Source organism: Oncorhynchus mykiss, chromosome 19 (assembly GCF_013265735.2).
Source record: "Oncorhynchus mykiss isolate Arlee chromosome 19, USDA_OmykA_1.1, whole genome shotgun sequence".
NCBI classification, from domain to species: Eukaryota; Metazoa; Chordata; class Actinopteri; order Salmoniformes; family Salmonidae; genus Oncorhynchus; species Oncorhynchus mykiss.
Window position 1 is genome coordinate 17,309,104 of NC_048583.1, and position 17,576 is coordinate 17,326,679.

The 17,576-nt window shown below is 41.6% G+C and overlaps 1 protein-coding gene across 1 annotated transcript; it reads right to left on the reverse strand.

The window, feature by feature from the left end:
• Positions 1-310: 310 nt before the first annotated feature.
• LOC110497427 (sodium/potassium/calcium exchanger 2-like) lies at positions 311-17,305 on the reverse strand. The gene is made up of 10 exons (XM_036954352.1): positions 17,164-17,305; positions 14,581-15,699; positions 5,102-5,134; positions 3,744-3,867; positions 3,416-3,508; positions 2,839-2,909; positions 2,601-2,735; positions 2,387-2,476; positions 1,944-2,110; positions 311-1,689 (listed from the first exon to the last, which is right to left on the reverse strand). The coding sequence occupies exons 2-10, from the start codon at positions 15,520-15,522 to the stop codon at positions 1,440-1,442; spliced, it is 1,905 nt and encodes a 634-aa protein (XP_036810247.1). The 5' UTR covers positions 15,523-15,699; positions 17,164-17,305; the 3' UTR covers positions 311-1,439.
• Between the last annotated feature and the right edge of the window lie 271 nt (positions 17,306-17,576).

The following is a 17,576-nucleotide window of genomic DNA, read 5'->3' on the forward strand; positions in this document are numbered from 1 at the left end:
CTATATGATTCTGAAGCGTACAAACTGTATCAAACATGGAAAACTGATCATTTGTACAGAGTTTACAACCCCTTTATGTATATTTTCACTTCACATCTGCTTCTACGTCTGCATTGTTTGGGGTTTTAGTCTTGATTTCTGTATAGGACTTTGTGACATCTGCTGATGTAAAAGGGGCTTTATAAATACATTTGATTAAAAGGGGTTGAAAAAGTGTGTCCCTACATCACACCTGTCGACCATTTTAAGCTGATTTGCGTATAGAATAAGTGGAGCACAGTGTATATATCTTTTACCGGAAAAAAAAAAATTGTATTGTTACATTTTCAACCATAAAATTGTTGTAGCATTAGGTACAATAGATTTGCTCAACTGGATTCACCTTAATATTATATGTCAAACAAGTTTGAAAATATGGGTTGGGTTTAAGAAACAGAAGATACATTAGAAATACTACATTATATTTACTTCACAAAATCGTCCCAAACAAAACCACCCTCGTCATATTACTACCATTTTCTCTTCATTTACACTTTTACCTTTCCAAACTTTTCAAGTCCATACAAACATGTAACAGTTATAAGCCCAATCAGAACTGTACACATTCTAGATTTTGATTTGAGAACAAAAACCTTTTGGGTTTTGCAAATTAAGCAATTGTAATATAAATACAACTGAAAACTAAATTTACAAAAATCAAGAAAAACACTTCCGCTTGATCCACGCAAATCCTCAGACACTCTTATAGCAAGGACCTGTGCAAATTGATCGCGATTTACTGGAGTTCGGTAAACTCTGTGAAAGCTGAGGCGCGGCTCTTTAATCTACCTGCTGGTGGATCCAACCATGTTCCTCATGCCTTGATATTTATTGCATCTGTTGAACCTCTCTTCCATTTCTCTGCCAGGTTCCACTTTCTGGTTAGGACGTGCAGGACCTTTCCCAGAGCTCCACTTCATACAGCCATCAAAGTTTTTGACGGATGGACAGTTGATACCTGGCATATTCAAATCTATTCTCTAATCATATCACATAGTCCTCTGGATTGGAGTAACCAGACGTGGTCCCCTACTCTCCGACATGGGCGTGATTACAATCGCCTGTTTGTCAGTCAACGACAGATTTAAACCAATGGAAGCTCTCGGATGTGGTCATGTGACGTGGGGAGAAACCCATCCCATTGGGCAGTAGCATCGTGAATCAATCCCTCATCGACAGGTCCGTCTGCCCTGCTCAAAGTTCACAAATGATCATTTGCAGGTTGTGCTCGGGCATTTGGAATCAATCAATCAAGTCAGGCTAGTTTTCTACTGCTCCTCCCAATGGAAGCCCCCATTGACAACGGGAGGATCAAATGATTGTGTGTACTGTATGTATGTGTGTGTGTGAGAGAGAAGGTGTGTTTGTGTTTCCAGGAGGTTGGGGTTGAAGAGGGGCCTTCAGATGGAGATGGGACACACGATGATCTTGTCTTCCAGCATGACGCTGGTTACCAGGAAGAAGATGTACAGTAAAAACATGAGGCCTCCCAGCACCTTGCTCATCTTCCACTTGCAGGAGGCGATGGAGATGATGACGAAGAGCAACATGAGGAAGAGGAGCACGATGGCGCAGAACAGGCCGTTGCTGCTCACCTGCACCGCCTTGAAGTCATTGACCAGGCCGTAGATGAGCCACGGGAACGGCAGGCTGTAAGGGTAGATGGAGAAACAGAGGAATCACATGTACTGTCTAGAGTGGACTACATGGTGTTTAAGTGAAATCATAGTTGCAGTTGAGCCTTGACTTCTAGGTTGACATTTTTGGCATGCAAAAGAGCATAGATCTGTGCAAAACTACTGTCACATTGCAATGTGCAGCGATAGAGCTTGCCTGAGAAAACATTTTTAAAAATGACTCATTCATGCAAACAGCATTTTAAATGTGCTTTTGGAGCGACTTACCCCACGGTGATGTCAAATATGTTGGAGCCCACAGAGCTGGACACAGCCATGTCACCAAGGCCTTTCCGGGCTACAATGACACTGGTGATTAGATCAGGGATTGATGTACCAGCTGCTAATATGGTCAATCCCATGATCTCCTCTGTAATCCAGAAGGTCTCTCCAACCTGAGAGTGAAAATGGGTTAACTACATTGTTCAAACAAAGACAAAGAATCAGATTTGGCGTTATGACGTCTGGCGATAGGCACGGCTGGAACTCAATCGATTGACTGGAACTTGTTTGGATTGGTTGGCTCTTGATTACGTGTCGTGGTCACACACAGACTGATACGCTTCCACCATAATCAAAAGGCCATAGGTGAGGTGAGGTAATGATTGACACCAAACCCTATGCTTTGATTGGCTCAGAATGAAAGTGACATGTGTCAGGGAGGGGCTTACCTGATGAGCCCACCACACCATGAGGTAGGAGAAGGCAGCAATCCAACAGATGGAACCAATGAAAGTTATGGGGAAGAATTTTGTGGAAGTCTGCAAAAAAGAAAAAGAAAGAAAGGTTGTCCTTTTTTAAAGCGTCATAGACTTTCACAAATCAATCAACCAACTGTAGCTACACCCCAAATGTTAATGTAGTCTAAGGAGCAGCTCCACTTGCCTCTCTCCTGACATCCGGCAGAGAGAGCCACAGGGGGAAGACGATGGGGAGGATAAGGAGATACGTTATTCGTTTGCGGTTCGTCTCCGGCCACTCCAAACTCAGAGGAGCATCCTCATCTTCCTCCTCCTCCGCCTACCAAACAGAGGGGGGGTTACTCTCTTAAACATGTGTGTGTCAGTTACTCTCTTAAACATCATGTCACTGATTTTGGAGGTATTTGGTAGACAAAGCCTACCGGTCCTACGTCGCCGTTTGCAGGCGAAGTGACTTCCACTGTGACGTTGGAACTGTTGGGGATGTTTTTGTCTGCTTAGAGAGACAGACAGACAGACAGACAGACAGACAGACAGACAGACAGACAGACAGACAGACAGACAGACAGACATACGCCAGGAGTTAGACTTGAAGGAGAGACGGTGAGAGTCACTGGAGGATGTAATATAATATATATTATGTATATACAGTATATTTAAGCAATAAGGCCTGAGGGGGTGTGATATATGGCCAATATACCATGGCTAAGGGCTGTTCTTAAGCACGACACAACACGAAGTGCCTGGACACAGCCCTTAGCCATGGTATATTGACCATATACCACAAACCCCAGACGTGCCTTATTGATATTATAAACTGGTTACAAATGTAGTTAGAACAGTAAAAATATATGTTTTGTCATACCCATGGTATACGGTCTCTTATACCATGGCTTTCAGGCAATCAACATTCAGGGCTGGAACCACCCAGTTTTTAATATAGTATATGACACGTATAAAGTATTTAACATTTACGTACATTTGAAATGTAAAGCTCACCTGCGACACCGTTGGGTTTTTCCCCGTCCCCACCATCTTGACATTTCTGTTTGGCCATCTTGTGGAGAATGGAGGCCTTCTCTTTGAATCGCCCTGAAACACAAATCGTTGCTGCCTAGAGTCAGTGATGAACCCTAACGATATGAAACCTAGCTACGGATTCCCCACTAATGGAAACGCTAAACAAAACATTTGACTTGGTTTCCATGAATGAGAAATGATGAAAACATGTCTAATACAGAAACACATTGAAACAAATACATCAAATATAGAGATTGGAAGTGTGTCTATATTGAAGGCGTGACAACAAAAAAAAAACCTGTTTTACCCCCCAGTCCCTCACCCTCACTGAGGGGGTCCAGGGTGTGGATCATGAGCTGGAAGATGCTATTCCTCATCAGGGTGTTGTGGAGGGAGGCTGATGAGCCTCCTCTCTGGAGACGGGGCTTGGCCTGCAGTAGAGACCAAGGGCATAGGCTGCTTTAACGTCTCTATACCAGATGATAGCCTATAGATTCAATACTAGATCATCTATAGTTTTAATGCATCGCTCTAATCTATAGCTTCAATACTAGATCATCTATAGCTTTAATGCATCGCTCTAATCTATAGCTTCAATACTAGATCATCTATAGCTTTAATGCATCGCTCTAATCTATAGATTCAATACTAGATCATCTATAGTTTTAATGCATCGCTCTAATCTATAGCTTCAATACTAGATCCTCTATTGCTTTAATACATAGCTCTAATCTATAGCTTCAATACTAGATCTTCTATAGCTTCTATACAAAGCTTTAATCTACAGCTTCATTACATAGCTCTAATCTAAAACTGCAGGGGTGGAGTCAATTTGGTTTTCAATTCAGTCAAGTGAACTGAAATTCAATGTATGAATTGAGTTTCGATTTTACTTTCCTGGATTGATCCCAACCGTGAGCTCACAATGCATATGTGTCTTTGGTACACAGTGGTGTAACAATGAGGCAGTTGAACAAAGTGGTATGCACAGTGAATACACAGTGCGACGTGTCAAGTGCGTGTCAATAATGCAGTGCCTTGTAGTGCAAACCAGCGGCATATATTTAGAGAGTTCATATATTTAGAGAGTTCATATATTTAGAGTTCATATATTTAGAGTTCATATATTTAGAGAGTTCATATATTTAGAGTTCATTTCTTTAGAGTTCATATATTTAGAGAGTTAGGTCAACTTTTGTTCTAATTCTGAACTGTAACTGAACGTTACATAGCAATGTTTAAATATTGCCCATGTAATGTTAATAGGGAGCTAACATGGTTGTTATAGAATGTTGCTGTGTCATGTAAATGCATCATAATGCTCCGAGACATTCAGTTTTATAATATTTTTGGGGAAATATTCCCCAAGTAAATCATTCGTTAGTGGGGAGCTAACATGGCTGCCATGTTGAATGTTGAAGTGTCGTGTAAATGTGTCATAATGCAGAAACGGCATTGGGCCAACACTCTGAATACATGGGTATTTAGAGTGGTCCACAAATGGTCCACATTTGTGCACCATTACATTTCATTGTATTCATGCAGCATTGTTGTCTATGACAACGTGCTTTGTGTGCTTGCTGAATAAGAACACTGGATATTCAGTACTGTCAACATGACACATGTAAATACAGATTAAGATGCCACGACAGAACATAAACATACCGTCAACTTGTTTTCGTCGTCACCCGTGGTTGCCTTCAAAGGGAAGAGGTAAAGAGAAAGACGTGCATGTATGAAGTCACACGAAATCGCGCTTAAACAGAAAACATCATCTGCCAGGAAATGCTAGTTATTGACAAGACGGTGTGGCCTAATGAATGAAATAGAAGCAGCCGTCATGATAAATTATCAGGATATCAAACGGTCAATTAGGGAAACCGGTTTCAAAATGACCAATAGAGAATGTACAGGTTGTAATGCAGCTGGGAATACTTGGCAGCTGGGAAGACATAAAGCTTGTAAAACCTACAGATGCAGCTCCTCTAATCTAAAGCCAACAGTTCTTCAGAGGACATATACATTACAGTTGTGGAGACAGAATCCCATCTTACACAACCGTTTGAGAGAGAAATTAAATTGAGAAAGCATACTGCTTTTTTTGTTTGGAATGTAAGGTACAGTATGATACCAAAGCAAGCAGTAGGTCTCCCTTTTTAATTCATTTGGGGGAAAAAAAAGTGAAAAACATTGCCATCATGTGGTGTTGCATGTAGGCCAGTGACATAATTTTTCTTTTGAAATGTAATCCATTTTAAATTCAGGCTGTAACACAACAAAATGTGGGGAAAAGTCAAGGGGTTTGAATACTTTATGAAGGCACTGTAAATCAATGATGTGAAATGAGTGAATAACTTCAATGAAACCCTGCGCAAAGACGACAAAACTATGCAACACCTCAGCAGCTTGCTGTGGTCAGACACAGGGTTATACTATAGCTAACTGTGTATCTTCACACCACAAAACAAGCGAATGGGAATACATGACAATCCTAATATTTATTTCCTTTAAAAATGGAAGAAGGAACATCTTGAATTATAGGAACTAAAAGTCTTGAGTTTACAGGAGCAATTTGACTAAGCAGACATAGGCCAAGTGTTAGCCATACTGTAGTTAACTATTGTATGATTCCCCAAAAAAATTCTAGACTATGATTACCAATTTTTTTTAAATACCGAATTTCAACTATTTTCTTCAATTAGCAGAGTTGAAAACCCTGAACAGCCCTGCTATTTGGGACAAAATGGGACAACAATTACACAACCAGTTTGTATCAATGTAGACCGAGTCATGTCGTCTAGTTAAGGATTTCATTGGGGTTAGGAGGATCCATCCAGAGCCACTAGTAGCTGTCTCTCAAAGTGTTAGCGGATGAGCGTTAGCCATGTGAGCACCCAAATTTAGGCCTTTCCAGTAAGGCAGGCTAAGGCCCTGTGCTGTGTTTGATTCCCGGCGGTTGGCTGTTGCCTAATGCTCACATGGCCCTAACGGGTCATACAGGTTATTTATTAGGCATCGAGCCTAATAACCTGCAGAGCATCTGCTGCCGGAGCTTAGGGTTAGGAATGGATGGATTGGCAAGATGGAGAACTGCTGGAGGTTTGCAATGTGGCCTGGCTTACTGTGGGAGGCATTTAGTCTAGCAGTTTAAGAACATTGGGCCAGTAACCGAAAGGCCCCTGGTTCGGATCACCGAGCCGACGAGGTGAAAAATCTGCCGGTGTGCCCTTGAGCAAGGCAATTAAACTCGTTGCCCCTGTAAGTCGCTCTGGATAAGGGTGCCTGCTAAATGACTAAAATGTCAAATGTACAGACATGAGGCCTTTTATCCCCTCTGAAACCAACGCCAAAACACCACCACATGGTCACATTTCCAACCAAACAGAACTCCCACCTAGGTCAGGAAGGGAGTGGGTTTGGAGAATACTCTAGTTTTTTGGCGTAGCCACAAATGGGGTAGAAACAAATGGGGTCGACACGATACAAATGTAGCAATAATACTTTACAAATCCATCTTTGTTCAACTGAAAAGTCCTTGGCCTTATACTGGCTATAGCTTATAGCATGAACCCTTTACTGCAGTGGGCTAAATTAGGGTCACAAAGTGTTTCTTGGTAGTCTTAAACAAATCTACTTTGAAACAAATGTATACTCCTCACACACATGGTTATGGGCTTAAAAAAGAAGACACCTGTACCATGTCTGGTATAGAGTTGAAATGTATTCCGTTTTGAGTTTGCATCCCCAACATTACACTTTATATGCATCACAGAAGTCTTAAATATAACAAAACCATTTGACATACAAACACTGGATTTTCTGTGTTTAATTTTGTCATTTTTTAATGTTGATTAATTATGAATTTATGAAACATTTTAACTTTCCAACGAGGCCACTGGGGGCGATTTGGTCATTTGACTGCAGGAAAGGGATTTATTAAAGGTCAAATAATGATTTGACAAATTCTGTAGGCCTATCTAGACATTCATTTCGAGGTGAATTATGTATGACTCTACATATAAAAACAAATACCAAAAAGAACACAGGAGCACAGGATGAACTGTGATTCCTATCATTATAATAGAACATCATCAAATTGATAGTTATTAACTCTTGCCAAAATGATAGAGGCATAGATGTCTCTAGGTACAGAATCTGGGATTGAGTAAACAATGCACTAATGGGTGATCCATTTGATCCACAAACAGGGTCATTGAAGTTAATTAAAGTTAATTGATTAATAGGGATCTTTACATTCACTGCCATTGTTTTTTATATCAAGTAACTTGGGCGCCCTAACTCCCTTTATACCTCTACAATAACAATGGAAATATACTTTTTTTAAGTTACTTTAAGTACTATTTTCCACAAAGTGTTTTTGCTGTAGAAGCGCAATCAAACACTAGACATGTCCTCATAACTAAAACAACATTTACCAACATGCTGGGGAATGGCTTGGAGAGGGAATTTGCAGGGTTTTCATACTCTCCGTACATAAACATACAAGCAAACACACAAACTGGACATGCATACATGCACACACTGTACTAAAACAAATATCTGGAAGAGAAAATCAACATATATATCAAAGGCATATTTTTTTTGTACTTCTTTCAGTGCCTCAACAGGAAATAGCTACGCCTGGAATTCAATCAAACGTGCACTGCAGAGGGTAACTGCACCATTGGAAAGTGCATGTTAGGGAAGGAAAGGGAAAGGGGGATACCTAGTCAGTTGTACAACTGAACGCATTCGACTGAAATGTGTCTTCCACATCTCTGAATCAGAGAGGTGCGGGCGGCTGCCTTAATCGACATCCACGTCTTCGGCGCCCGGGGAACAGTGGGTTAACTGCCTTGTTATGTAATGCGATTAATTAAAGTGTAATTAATTCAAACTGCCAAACAAAATGATCATTAAGATCTTTATAAGGAACACGTGACGCTTTTCGAAATAACAATTATTCACAGTATACTGTAGCCGTAAATGCCATAAGGCTGACAGCCAGCCAGCCAAGGCTTTCTGCGAAGCCGGGAGTTTCTGCAAGTATCCTTGCAAGGCAGAAGTCAATTGTGTCCACCTGACCCGCCAAGCTCCCAGACTTAGAGAGGACTAATCCACAGAGATAACCGTATTTAGAACAGTAATTTCAACCCCTTCATGTTAACTCTCATAACAACCTTCACATGTCACACTGTGACGTTTGATTCGAACCTCACACTTTTATTACACTTATTCTGTATTGGGTTGAATAATGGTTGTTACTTGGGTGGTGTTACAACCCTTAAGGACCCCGGTCGGTGTCCATTGGATATAGAAGATATTGGATATAGAATACAATGTTAAGTGTGTTACCGGTACCCTTTCTTCATGGGAAAGAAGTTAACTCAATAACAATACAAGTACACTTTTAGTTACAATTAATAATAAAGACTGGAGCATAACCCTATTTCTGAGACAATGAAACGCAGTGTAGCTGATTGGTCAGTTGTGGCCCTGGGGTTTAGCGCAGGAAGTGAACCCTCGCAATTGAGGGAAACATTACAATAAAGCAGGGCTCTCCAACCCTTCTCCTGGAAAGCTGTAGGTTTTCGTTCCAACCCCAGTTGTAACTAACCTGATTCAGCTTATCAACCAGGTAATTATTAGAATCAGGTGCGCTTGATTAGGGTAAAAGTGAAAGTCTACAGGACGGTAGCTCTCCCGGAACAGGGTTGGAGAGCCCTGTACTAATGATTATGGAAGCATGGACATTTACAACATGGTCCACAATCATTTACATGTCATTGAGAGGCATGATTGACAGGAAGAATGTTGATGGAAATACGTGAACACTGGTGGTTGCTTTCTATCTAAAACATCAGTGAGAATTGTGCCCTGCAAAATAAGCATGCAGTCTTCTTGTCTCTTGCAACAACAAACAATTGCCCGGAAAACACTTCCTAGTGCAGTCAGATCATGCTAGTCAAAAGCTCTTACACATGAGTTCCAATTTCCATACTAGCACACTATTTAGAATGCATTCCCAATGCGTTGCTTCATTCTAAGTACTATACGCTAGTGTATTATACTGAACAAAAATATAAACGGAACATGCCACAATTTCAACAATTTTACAGTTCATATAAGGAAATCAGTCAATTGAAATAAATTCATTAGGCCCTAATCTATGGATTTCACATGACTGGGAATACAGATATGCATCTGTTGGTCACCGATACCTTTTAAAATGAGTAGGGGTGTGGATCAGAAAACCAGTCAGAATCGGGTGTGACCACCATTTACCTCATGCAGCGTAACACATCTCCTTCACATGGAGTTGATCAGGCTGTTTTTATTTAACTAGGCAAGTCAGTTAAGAACAAATTCTTATTTAATTCATTTCAAGAATTCGATCAAGAATTCAAGAATTCGATCTAACCTTTTGGTTACAATGCTCTAACCACTAGGCTACCTGCCGCCCCTGTTGATTGTGGTCTGTAGAATGTTGTCTCACTTCTCTTCAATGGCTGTGTGAAGTTGCTGGATATTGGCGTGAACTTTGAAACACGCTGTCATACACGTCGATCCAGAGCATCCCAAACATGCTCAATGGGTGACATGTCTGGTGAGTATGCAGGCCATGGAAGAACTAGGCCATTTTTAGCTTATAGATCCTTTCGACATGGGGCTGTGCATTATCATGCTGAAACGTGTTGATGGCCGCAGATGAATGGCACGACAATGGGCCTCAGGATCTCGTCACGGTATCTCTGTGCATTCAATTGCCATCGATAAAATGCAATTGTATTCATTGTCCATAGCTTATGCCTGCCCATACCATAACTCCACTTTGTTCACAACATTGACATCAGCAAACCGCACGCCCACACAGCACCATACACGTAGTCTCCAGTTATGAGGCCAGTTGGACGTACTGCCAAATTCTTTAGAACAACATTGGATGCAGTTTTTGGTAGAGAAATTAACATTACGTTTTCCGACGACAGCTCTGCTCGACATTCCTGCAGCCAGCATGCCAATTACACGCTCCCTCAAGACATTGTGTGAAAAAGCTACACATTGTAGTGGCCTTTTATTGTCCCGAGCACAAGGTGCACCTGTGTAATGATCATGCTGTTTATTAATCAGCTTCTTGATATGCCCCACCTGTCGGGTGAATGGATTAGCTTGGCAAAGGAGAAATACTCACTAACAGGGATGTGCACAACATATTTGAGAAATAAGCTTTTTGTGCATATGGAACATTTTGGGGATCTTTCATTTTAGCTCATGAAACATGAGACCAACACTTTACATGTTGCGCTTACATTTTTGTTCAGTGTGTGTATATATAGTGGATGCAGGCACGTAATGTGGAAAAGATCCTCTACTGTTCATTGCTCATTCTTTGAGTCACTGTAGGCTTCTGTGTCTTTAGTCAGTCAGCTGCAGCAGGTTGGTCACATCATGCCCAGGGCCCGATTCCCGATAGCGATGGAACTAATGCTGCGTTCATAACCAAGTGGGAAGGACGTCATTTCAAGTTGTGAAGTCATAAATACTGTTGGATGCATAATGCATTCACGTGCTTTGAACTTTGTCAATCAACAATGGCCAGCAAGCTGCGTCAACCATAAACTATAACTACAGCTATCATGCTTGTAAACAAATTATAGTGTTCCAAAACCATGTTAACAAATTGCTTTAAAAAAATAATGTTTAGTTGTTACATTTAACTGCCGAAAATGCTGTTGTTGAAAATGCTGTTATTTCCTTAGTAGGGGACGTCAAATGTCAGCATGTAGCATAAGTTGGCGCTCAGCGATGATAGACAAGTTTCCCACTACTAATTACGAGTTGGATGGGCATTTAATAGAATTTCCCCAGTCATATGTGGTAAAAACCCGCTTTCCACGTAAATAGAATGCAGCATTAAGCTTAGGAGTGTTTTAACGATGCATTATGCCCATAGCAGCTGAGTATCATATGCGTTTCACAAAACGTCCTGTGTTGTTGGTTCATGTATCGATACTGATAGGATCGAACGGAAGGCAGCACCGCTGTCGGATCAGCTTTTGCCTTCCAAGTCTTACTTTAACAGTATAATTATTCCACAATATTGACGACGGTTCAGCTCCTATTTATATATATATATTATCACTTATGGCTGCAAATATTGAGGCAGATTATTTTAATGCTAACCCTATAATAATACACTACATCACAAATGAGGTATTGCGCACATTTTACACAACCTTAAATATATTGAGGCAATTACATACAGTAGCCTAGAATTAGCAACAACAAAAAAATCTGATTGAACATGAAATTGATTTCAGTATGGTTTAAATATATCGATCTATACTGTACTTATATTTTAATGCAGTCATCTTGTTTTTAATTTAAGAATATTTGTATCCCTTGCTTGTTTGTAACAATTGCAAAAACATTGGCAAATTTGTAGCTTCGTTATCGGCTGGTCACAGAAGTTATCTGTGATCTGTGAAGTTACCGGCTGGTCACAGAAGATTCAGATAGCATCAAGATGTTGGCGCCTATGTTTAGTGGAGATCTTCTGTGTATAAAGTAACTATAAAGTAACGCAGAAGGGCAATTAAGCATCTAACGACACACTTGGCTGTTGTACGAGTGGTCTGGAGGCAGTTGGTAAATAACGAACGTTTTCAAGTGCAACTTTACTAACGATGGTTTTGGAAAACAGCTCGGAGCTTTAACGATGCTCCTATGAGGGTTCTAACAATGAACTTAGTCTTGAGATGCTTTTGGGAAACGGGGCCCAGGAGTCTGTTGCTTTATATTTGCTGTCGTCACAAATGGTAATCAGTTAAGGGTTTAAGAAGGATTGGAGTCTTAGAATAATCAAGTAGTGTGAGTTCTTCCTGACTTCCAACGTCTTACATATTTATACATATCTCTCTACATATATATGGCTTGGGTTAAAAGCACAGACTTTACTCTGAATGACAAAACAATAAACACAATTGGTTAACATTTTTTTTTAAAAACTTTTCCTAGTGTTGGATGAGTTTTGATCTCCACACCAGCAGTAGCACCTGGCTAAAATTAGCTGTGGTAAATGGATTGGAGGATTTGCAGAGGGATTACTTAAGAACTACAGACATATGAGGGCAAGCAAGTCGTACATCATGTGCTGGCTGGTTAAAAGAAATCCCTGAGGAGTCAGACCAGTACAAGGATGAGAGACTTCCTGTGAACAGGGCAGTTTTCTCCGAAGGACGGAATACAAACAAGAGTTTTTATATCCCCTTGATGATAGAAATAGTAACCACCTCTTCAAGTCGGGTTGAATAATGGCGCTCGCGTCGCAACGTTAAGATCCGAGGTGTAAACGGAACGTACCACACATCAAATAACCACTGATCAGATACTTGCATGTTATGTAAAGATGTAAAAGCAAAGTTTGCTGCCATCCACTAAATGTTGCTGTCACTACAACATTGGTCCGTATTTTTAGGAGAAAAAAAATGGCTCATAACTTTAGTTACCATTAATGAATTGAACTACGTATTTTTAAAGTACTGCTTGCTGGAATCATTATATCAAACCTCATTGCTAGATATTTCTTTACAATATCTAGTGTCTCAATGTGGTGTGACGATGATAATAATTAGTACATATGGATAGTATTGTCTTCTAAATGCCAAATACAGGCCTATAATCTAGTCCAAATTGCACAGTAGTATTAAAGTATAAACCCCTGAAGACCTGAATTGGGATGCAATACAGGTAAAAAAAAAAAAAAAAAGCTACAGGTAAAGCCCTAACAATCACAGCCAACATCCAGCTAGGGTTCACCTGGGCTCCGTAAGAGTGTGACTCTGAGTATATAACATCTGAGAGCAATGAATCAGACTCCAACTGAAGACAAAGACAAGAACACAGCAGGTCGGACACATGTAGGAGATATGTCACAACAGTAGAGTTTTGAATGATAATGATGCAGTTTATTATTTTTTTTTAAATGAATTCGATCTATATCTACGCACATCAATTTATTCGCTGTGTCGTTTGGGGTCGGACCCTAAATGTTATATCCCATGGAAATGTATGTATAGCCTCCTTTTAAAGTCTCAAGTCCTCAAATCTGTTGTTTTCTTACATTAGGACCAGCATTTCTGGAAAAATACTAGCTAGCCGATCTTGATAATAAAGTACACGTGGGAGTTTTAAGAAAACGGTGAGGGCTCAAGCTACTTTAGCCTACTGTCTTTATCTCAACTCTGGTCATGAAGAGATGTTGATTGAATACAGCTGTTGAGAAGTCGGTTCAAGGGGACACACTGTGCAGTGCACATTGTCGGGCCTATCCACTCAAACGTGTCGATCCTTTGAAGAAATGTGGCGACACAAAGCTACCCTCTGGGGCCATGTTGATAATAGGAATTGGAATCTCCAAACACTGAGACCTCGTCAGAGCAACCACCCTCCCCCATTTGCAGCCCATTACAGATATTATCAATTCCTGGTATAAGTCGACAGCTGGTTGGTTCCAATGTTTAAGACTCCCTCAGATAACCACAGACCACTGAATTCAGTAAACCAGTTAATGTGTAACTGATTTCCTATAGGTCGATGAAGGTCGAAGTTAATGACAAAGTTAATAAATGGTGTGTAATTACAGTATCCATCATCAAGAAGATAAAAAAGTCTACATATTTATTACTTAAATGGCATATACATTTCCTAAACATTGGCTGTGTAAATGTGTCTTGTGTATGTTTAAAACGTTTAAGGGAAAACTAGATTTGCGTAAAGTTAGTTGACTGACCACTGCGAGGGCTGTATGTATGGCGAGCCAGCTTTGCAAAGGGCTCAGAGGCCTGTTATTTAATATGGGAGTGGATGGAAGACTCCATGGAGCGACCTGCTTGGTGGTTTGACTTAGTCAGCACGAATAGGGAGCGCCATCTCTGTGAGGCCATGCACAGGTGACATGCAGCTAAACCCCATGTTAATCCCTGGGCAGGCAGAGGTTTTTGGCGTCTGTCCGTCTACCTGGCCCTCGGGACGACTTTTAAATACCCTTTCCTTACGCTGCATGCGTGCAGCCTCCTGCCAAAAGCAAAAGGAACGTGAGTTAAGAATACATCTGGGGAGGAAAAGGTGGCGGCAAAACTCACCTTAGGAGCGGCCTCCACCTCATCCACTTGATTCTGGCCCAATTTACTCTTTATGAAGGTCTCTACATTTGCGTTGAACTTCATAAATGTCACATAGCTCAAGTAGCACATCAGCAAGGCGATACTTTCCCACAGAAAGATCTGGTTATCCAAAAAAAACAGGATGAGCATCAACAGACCAATGATGTAGAAGGAGACGTCTCTAAAGAGGGGCCACCAGGTCAGCTGGAGAACCTCCTTGGAGAACAACGCGCACATCCCGATGACAAACAGGATGTTGAACACGGCCGAACCCACAATGGTTCCTATGCCCACGTTGCTGTGGGAGATGAACACCCCGATGACGGAAGTGAAAAGCTCCGGGGCAGAACCCCCGGCCGCCATGAAGGTTGCCCCGGCAACGTCGTCCGAGATTTGAAGTTTCTCTGTGATCACAGTTAGGGCCGGGACAAAGAACTCGTCGCACACAATGGCTAAGGCGATGAACATGTACAACATCCCAAACATGTGCAGACCCACAGCCCCCTGCCTTCTCTCCTCCAGGTTGAAGAGATCCGTGGGGTAGTCCCCCTGGTTCATCTCATCCATGGAAGACTTCATGGCCACGGGCATGTCCTCCATCCCGGAGACGTTGTGGCCTCCCTGGTGCTTGGTGGTGAGCAGTGTTCTGCGGGGGGCCGACTGCAGTAGGTCTCCCCCGGACATAGCAGCGGGGGAGGAGGAAAGTAGATCCCCTCCATTTCCAGCGAGCCCAGTAGAAGAAGTAGTCCACTGGAAGGCACCCAATGAGAAGACTGTGCTGAGAGTCACAATGCTGAGGACGAAAGCTAGAATCCTTATGGGCCTCAGTTTTCTCCGGACGTGGAGGTAGTGATGCCTTCTGCTCAGGGGGAAGGAGTCCTTCTGGGGCCCCATGTCAGCACCTGGGAGCATCAATTCCATCGCTGTTGCATAGGTGGAGGCTGAGGCTCAGGCTGGCTGTGAGGCTGCTCTGGCTGGTTTAGCACGAGCACTTGCCTTACGGTGTCGAGGAGAGCATAGTCCTCTAAACACAACAACCGACTGGCTCCTGATGTTCTCCAGGGTCTGGGGCATGTAAAGGTTTCCTCATATTAGTGTCTGGAAAACAGAAACGGGGAAGCGAGAGGATTATTACAATGTCAATCATCACATCACATCTGTAGAAATATCAATAGGCCCAATCAATAGGCCCAATGTGAACCTTAGTTCACTAAGTAGTAGGCCGAGATTTATATACACTGAGTGTACAAAACCTTTTGAACAGCTGCTGTTTCCATGACTGACCAGGTGAAATCTGTGATCCCTTGTTGATGTAACTGGTTAAATCCACTTCAATCAGTGTAGATGGAGGCGTGGAGACAGGTTAAAGTAGGATTTTTAAGCCTTGAGACAATTGAGAGGTGTGGTAGTCGGTGTCAACAACTGCAACGCTCAACAGTTTCTTATGTATCAAGAATGGTCCACCACCCAAAGGACATCCAGCCAACTTGACACAACTGTGGGAAGCATTGGAGTCAACATTGGCCAGCATCCCTGTGGGATGCTTTAGACACCTTGTAGAGTCCATGCCCCGACTAATTTAGTCTGTTCTGAGGGCCAAAGGGGTATGGGGGTGCAATGCAATGTTGGGAAGGTGCTCTTAATGTTTTGTACACTCAGTGTACAAGCCCTGTGTATCAACATTTACTGTACGCCTACCAGGAACCAATAAGCTATAGGCCTTCTTTCTTTGAGGGCTGCTTAAATAAAACTTTTCTCAAGCCGCTCACAGACCAGGGCTTGAAAAAAACTGCGATAGATCACTATTTTCTGTCCAATCTAATGTATATCCTCTAGTTGGTGTGTTTGTACATTGGCATAACCATAAATGAAATACAGCAGTGTTAACTTATAGATGAATCCTACCCCGCTATCTCTAGTACTTGTAAAACCTCTGACTTTCAAAGTCCTGTCCAGTCCTGTTGAAAATCAAATCTCAGCAGCTCTATCGGCTGAATGGCAAATTAAACATAATAGATATGTTTTCGAGATTGATTTTGAAAGATGAATACTTTGCACGAATACTATACATTCAGTTGACTTGATTACAATTTGACTTCTCCATGTACCTGCATCAACCAAGCTTAGCCTAGGCTATTATGATGATCAAAACCCTGGAAAGGTGTCTCGAAAACCTGTCCGATATCTTTAAAACGTGCATCTTATTCGTGTGGTTATGACAGAGCAGGCATCTATAAGCAGAAGCCGTGTGTCAGGTGAGGTGATAGGTGATAGATGCTTAGAATTGTTAAACCAATTAGGCTAATTTAAAACCTCCAAGCTTACAGTTCACATTTCTTTACTGGCAGTTTCCTCCAACGCTAAGACTCAAATGTAAAACATTGTAAATAGAAAATGTATCATTAGATCAACAATGAGCCCTGTTCTCTTGCATAGTTGCAAGAACACAGGCCAGAGCCAATCAACTAATCACCTAGTCCACCTTGCCAAACCACCATCCAAACCAATGCAATATCAAACACAAAACAGTGCGTAACAATTTAAATAAAAGTACTAATTTACCACACTTGCAGTCTCCTGTTGGACGCTGTACAGAAGAAAATAAGGTAGGTGGCGAAGAATTTGCCAGTAAAGCCAATCCTGAGTGACAAGTTCCTTTAGGCTACAACTGTAGACTGAATAGCTCATGTAAATCTGCTCTAAAATTTCCTTAGCACCGAAGGGGTGGAGATTACAGAAACTAACAGTCAATCCTATGGTGAGGTGACTCCTCCCCCTCTACTTTGTGTACCTGCCTACCAGCCACGTGACAGGAATCAACCTTACCTAAGGTCTTCTTCTGTCTTTATTTGACTTCAGGGGAAAACGTGAGATCATGTTGCTTGAAAGACCAGAACCCAACCCTATTGATAGGCCTCATCTTACCAGGCCTTGGTATTGTAGCCTGGCCTCAGAGACTAGACGCAACATAGTCA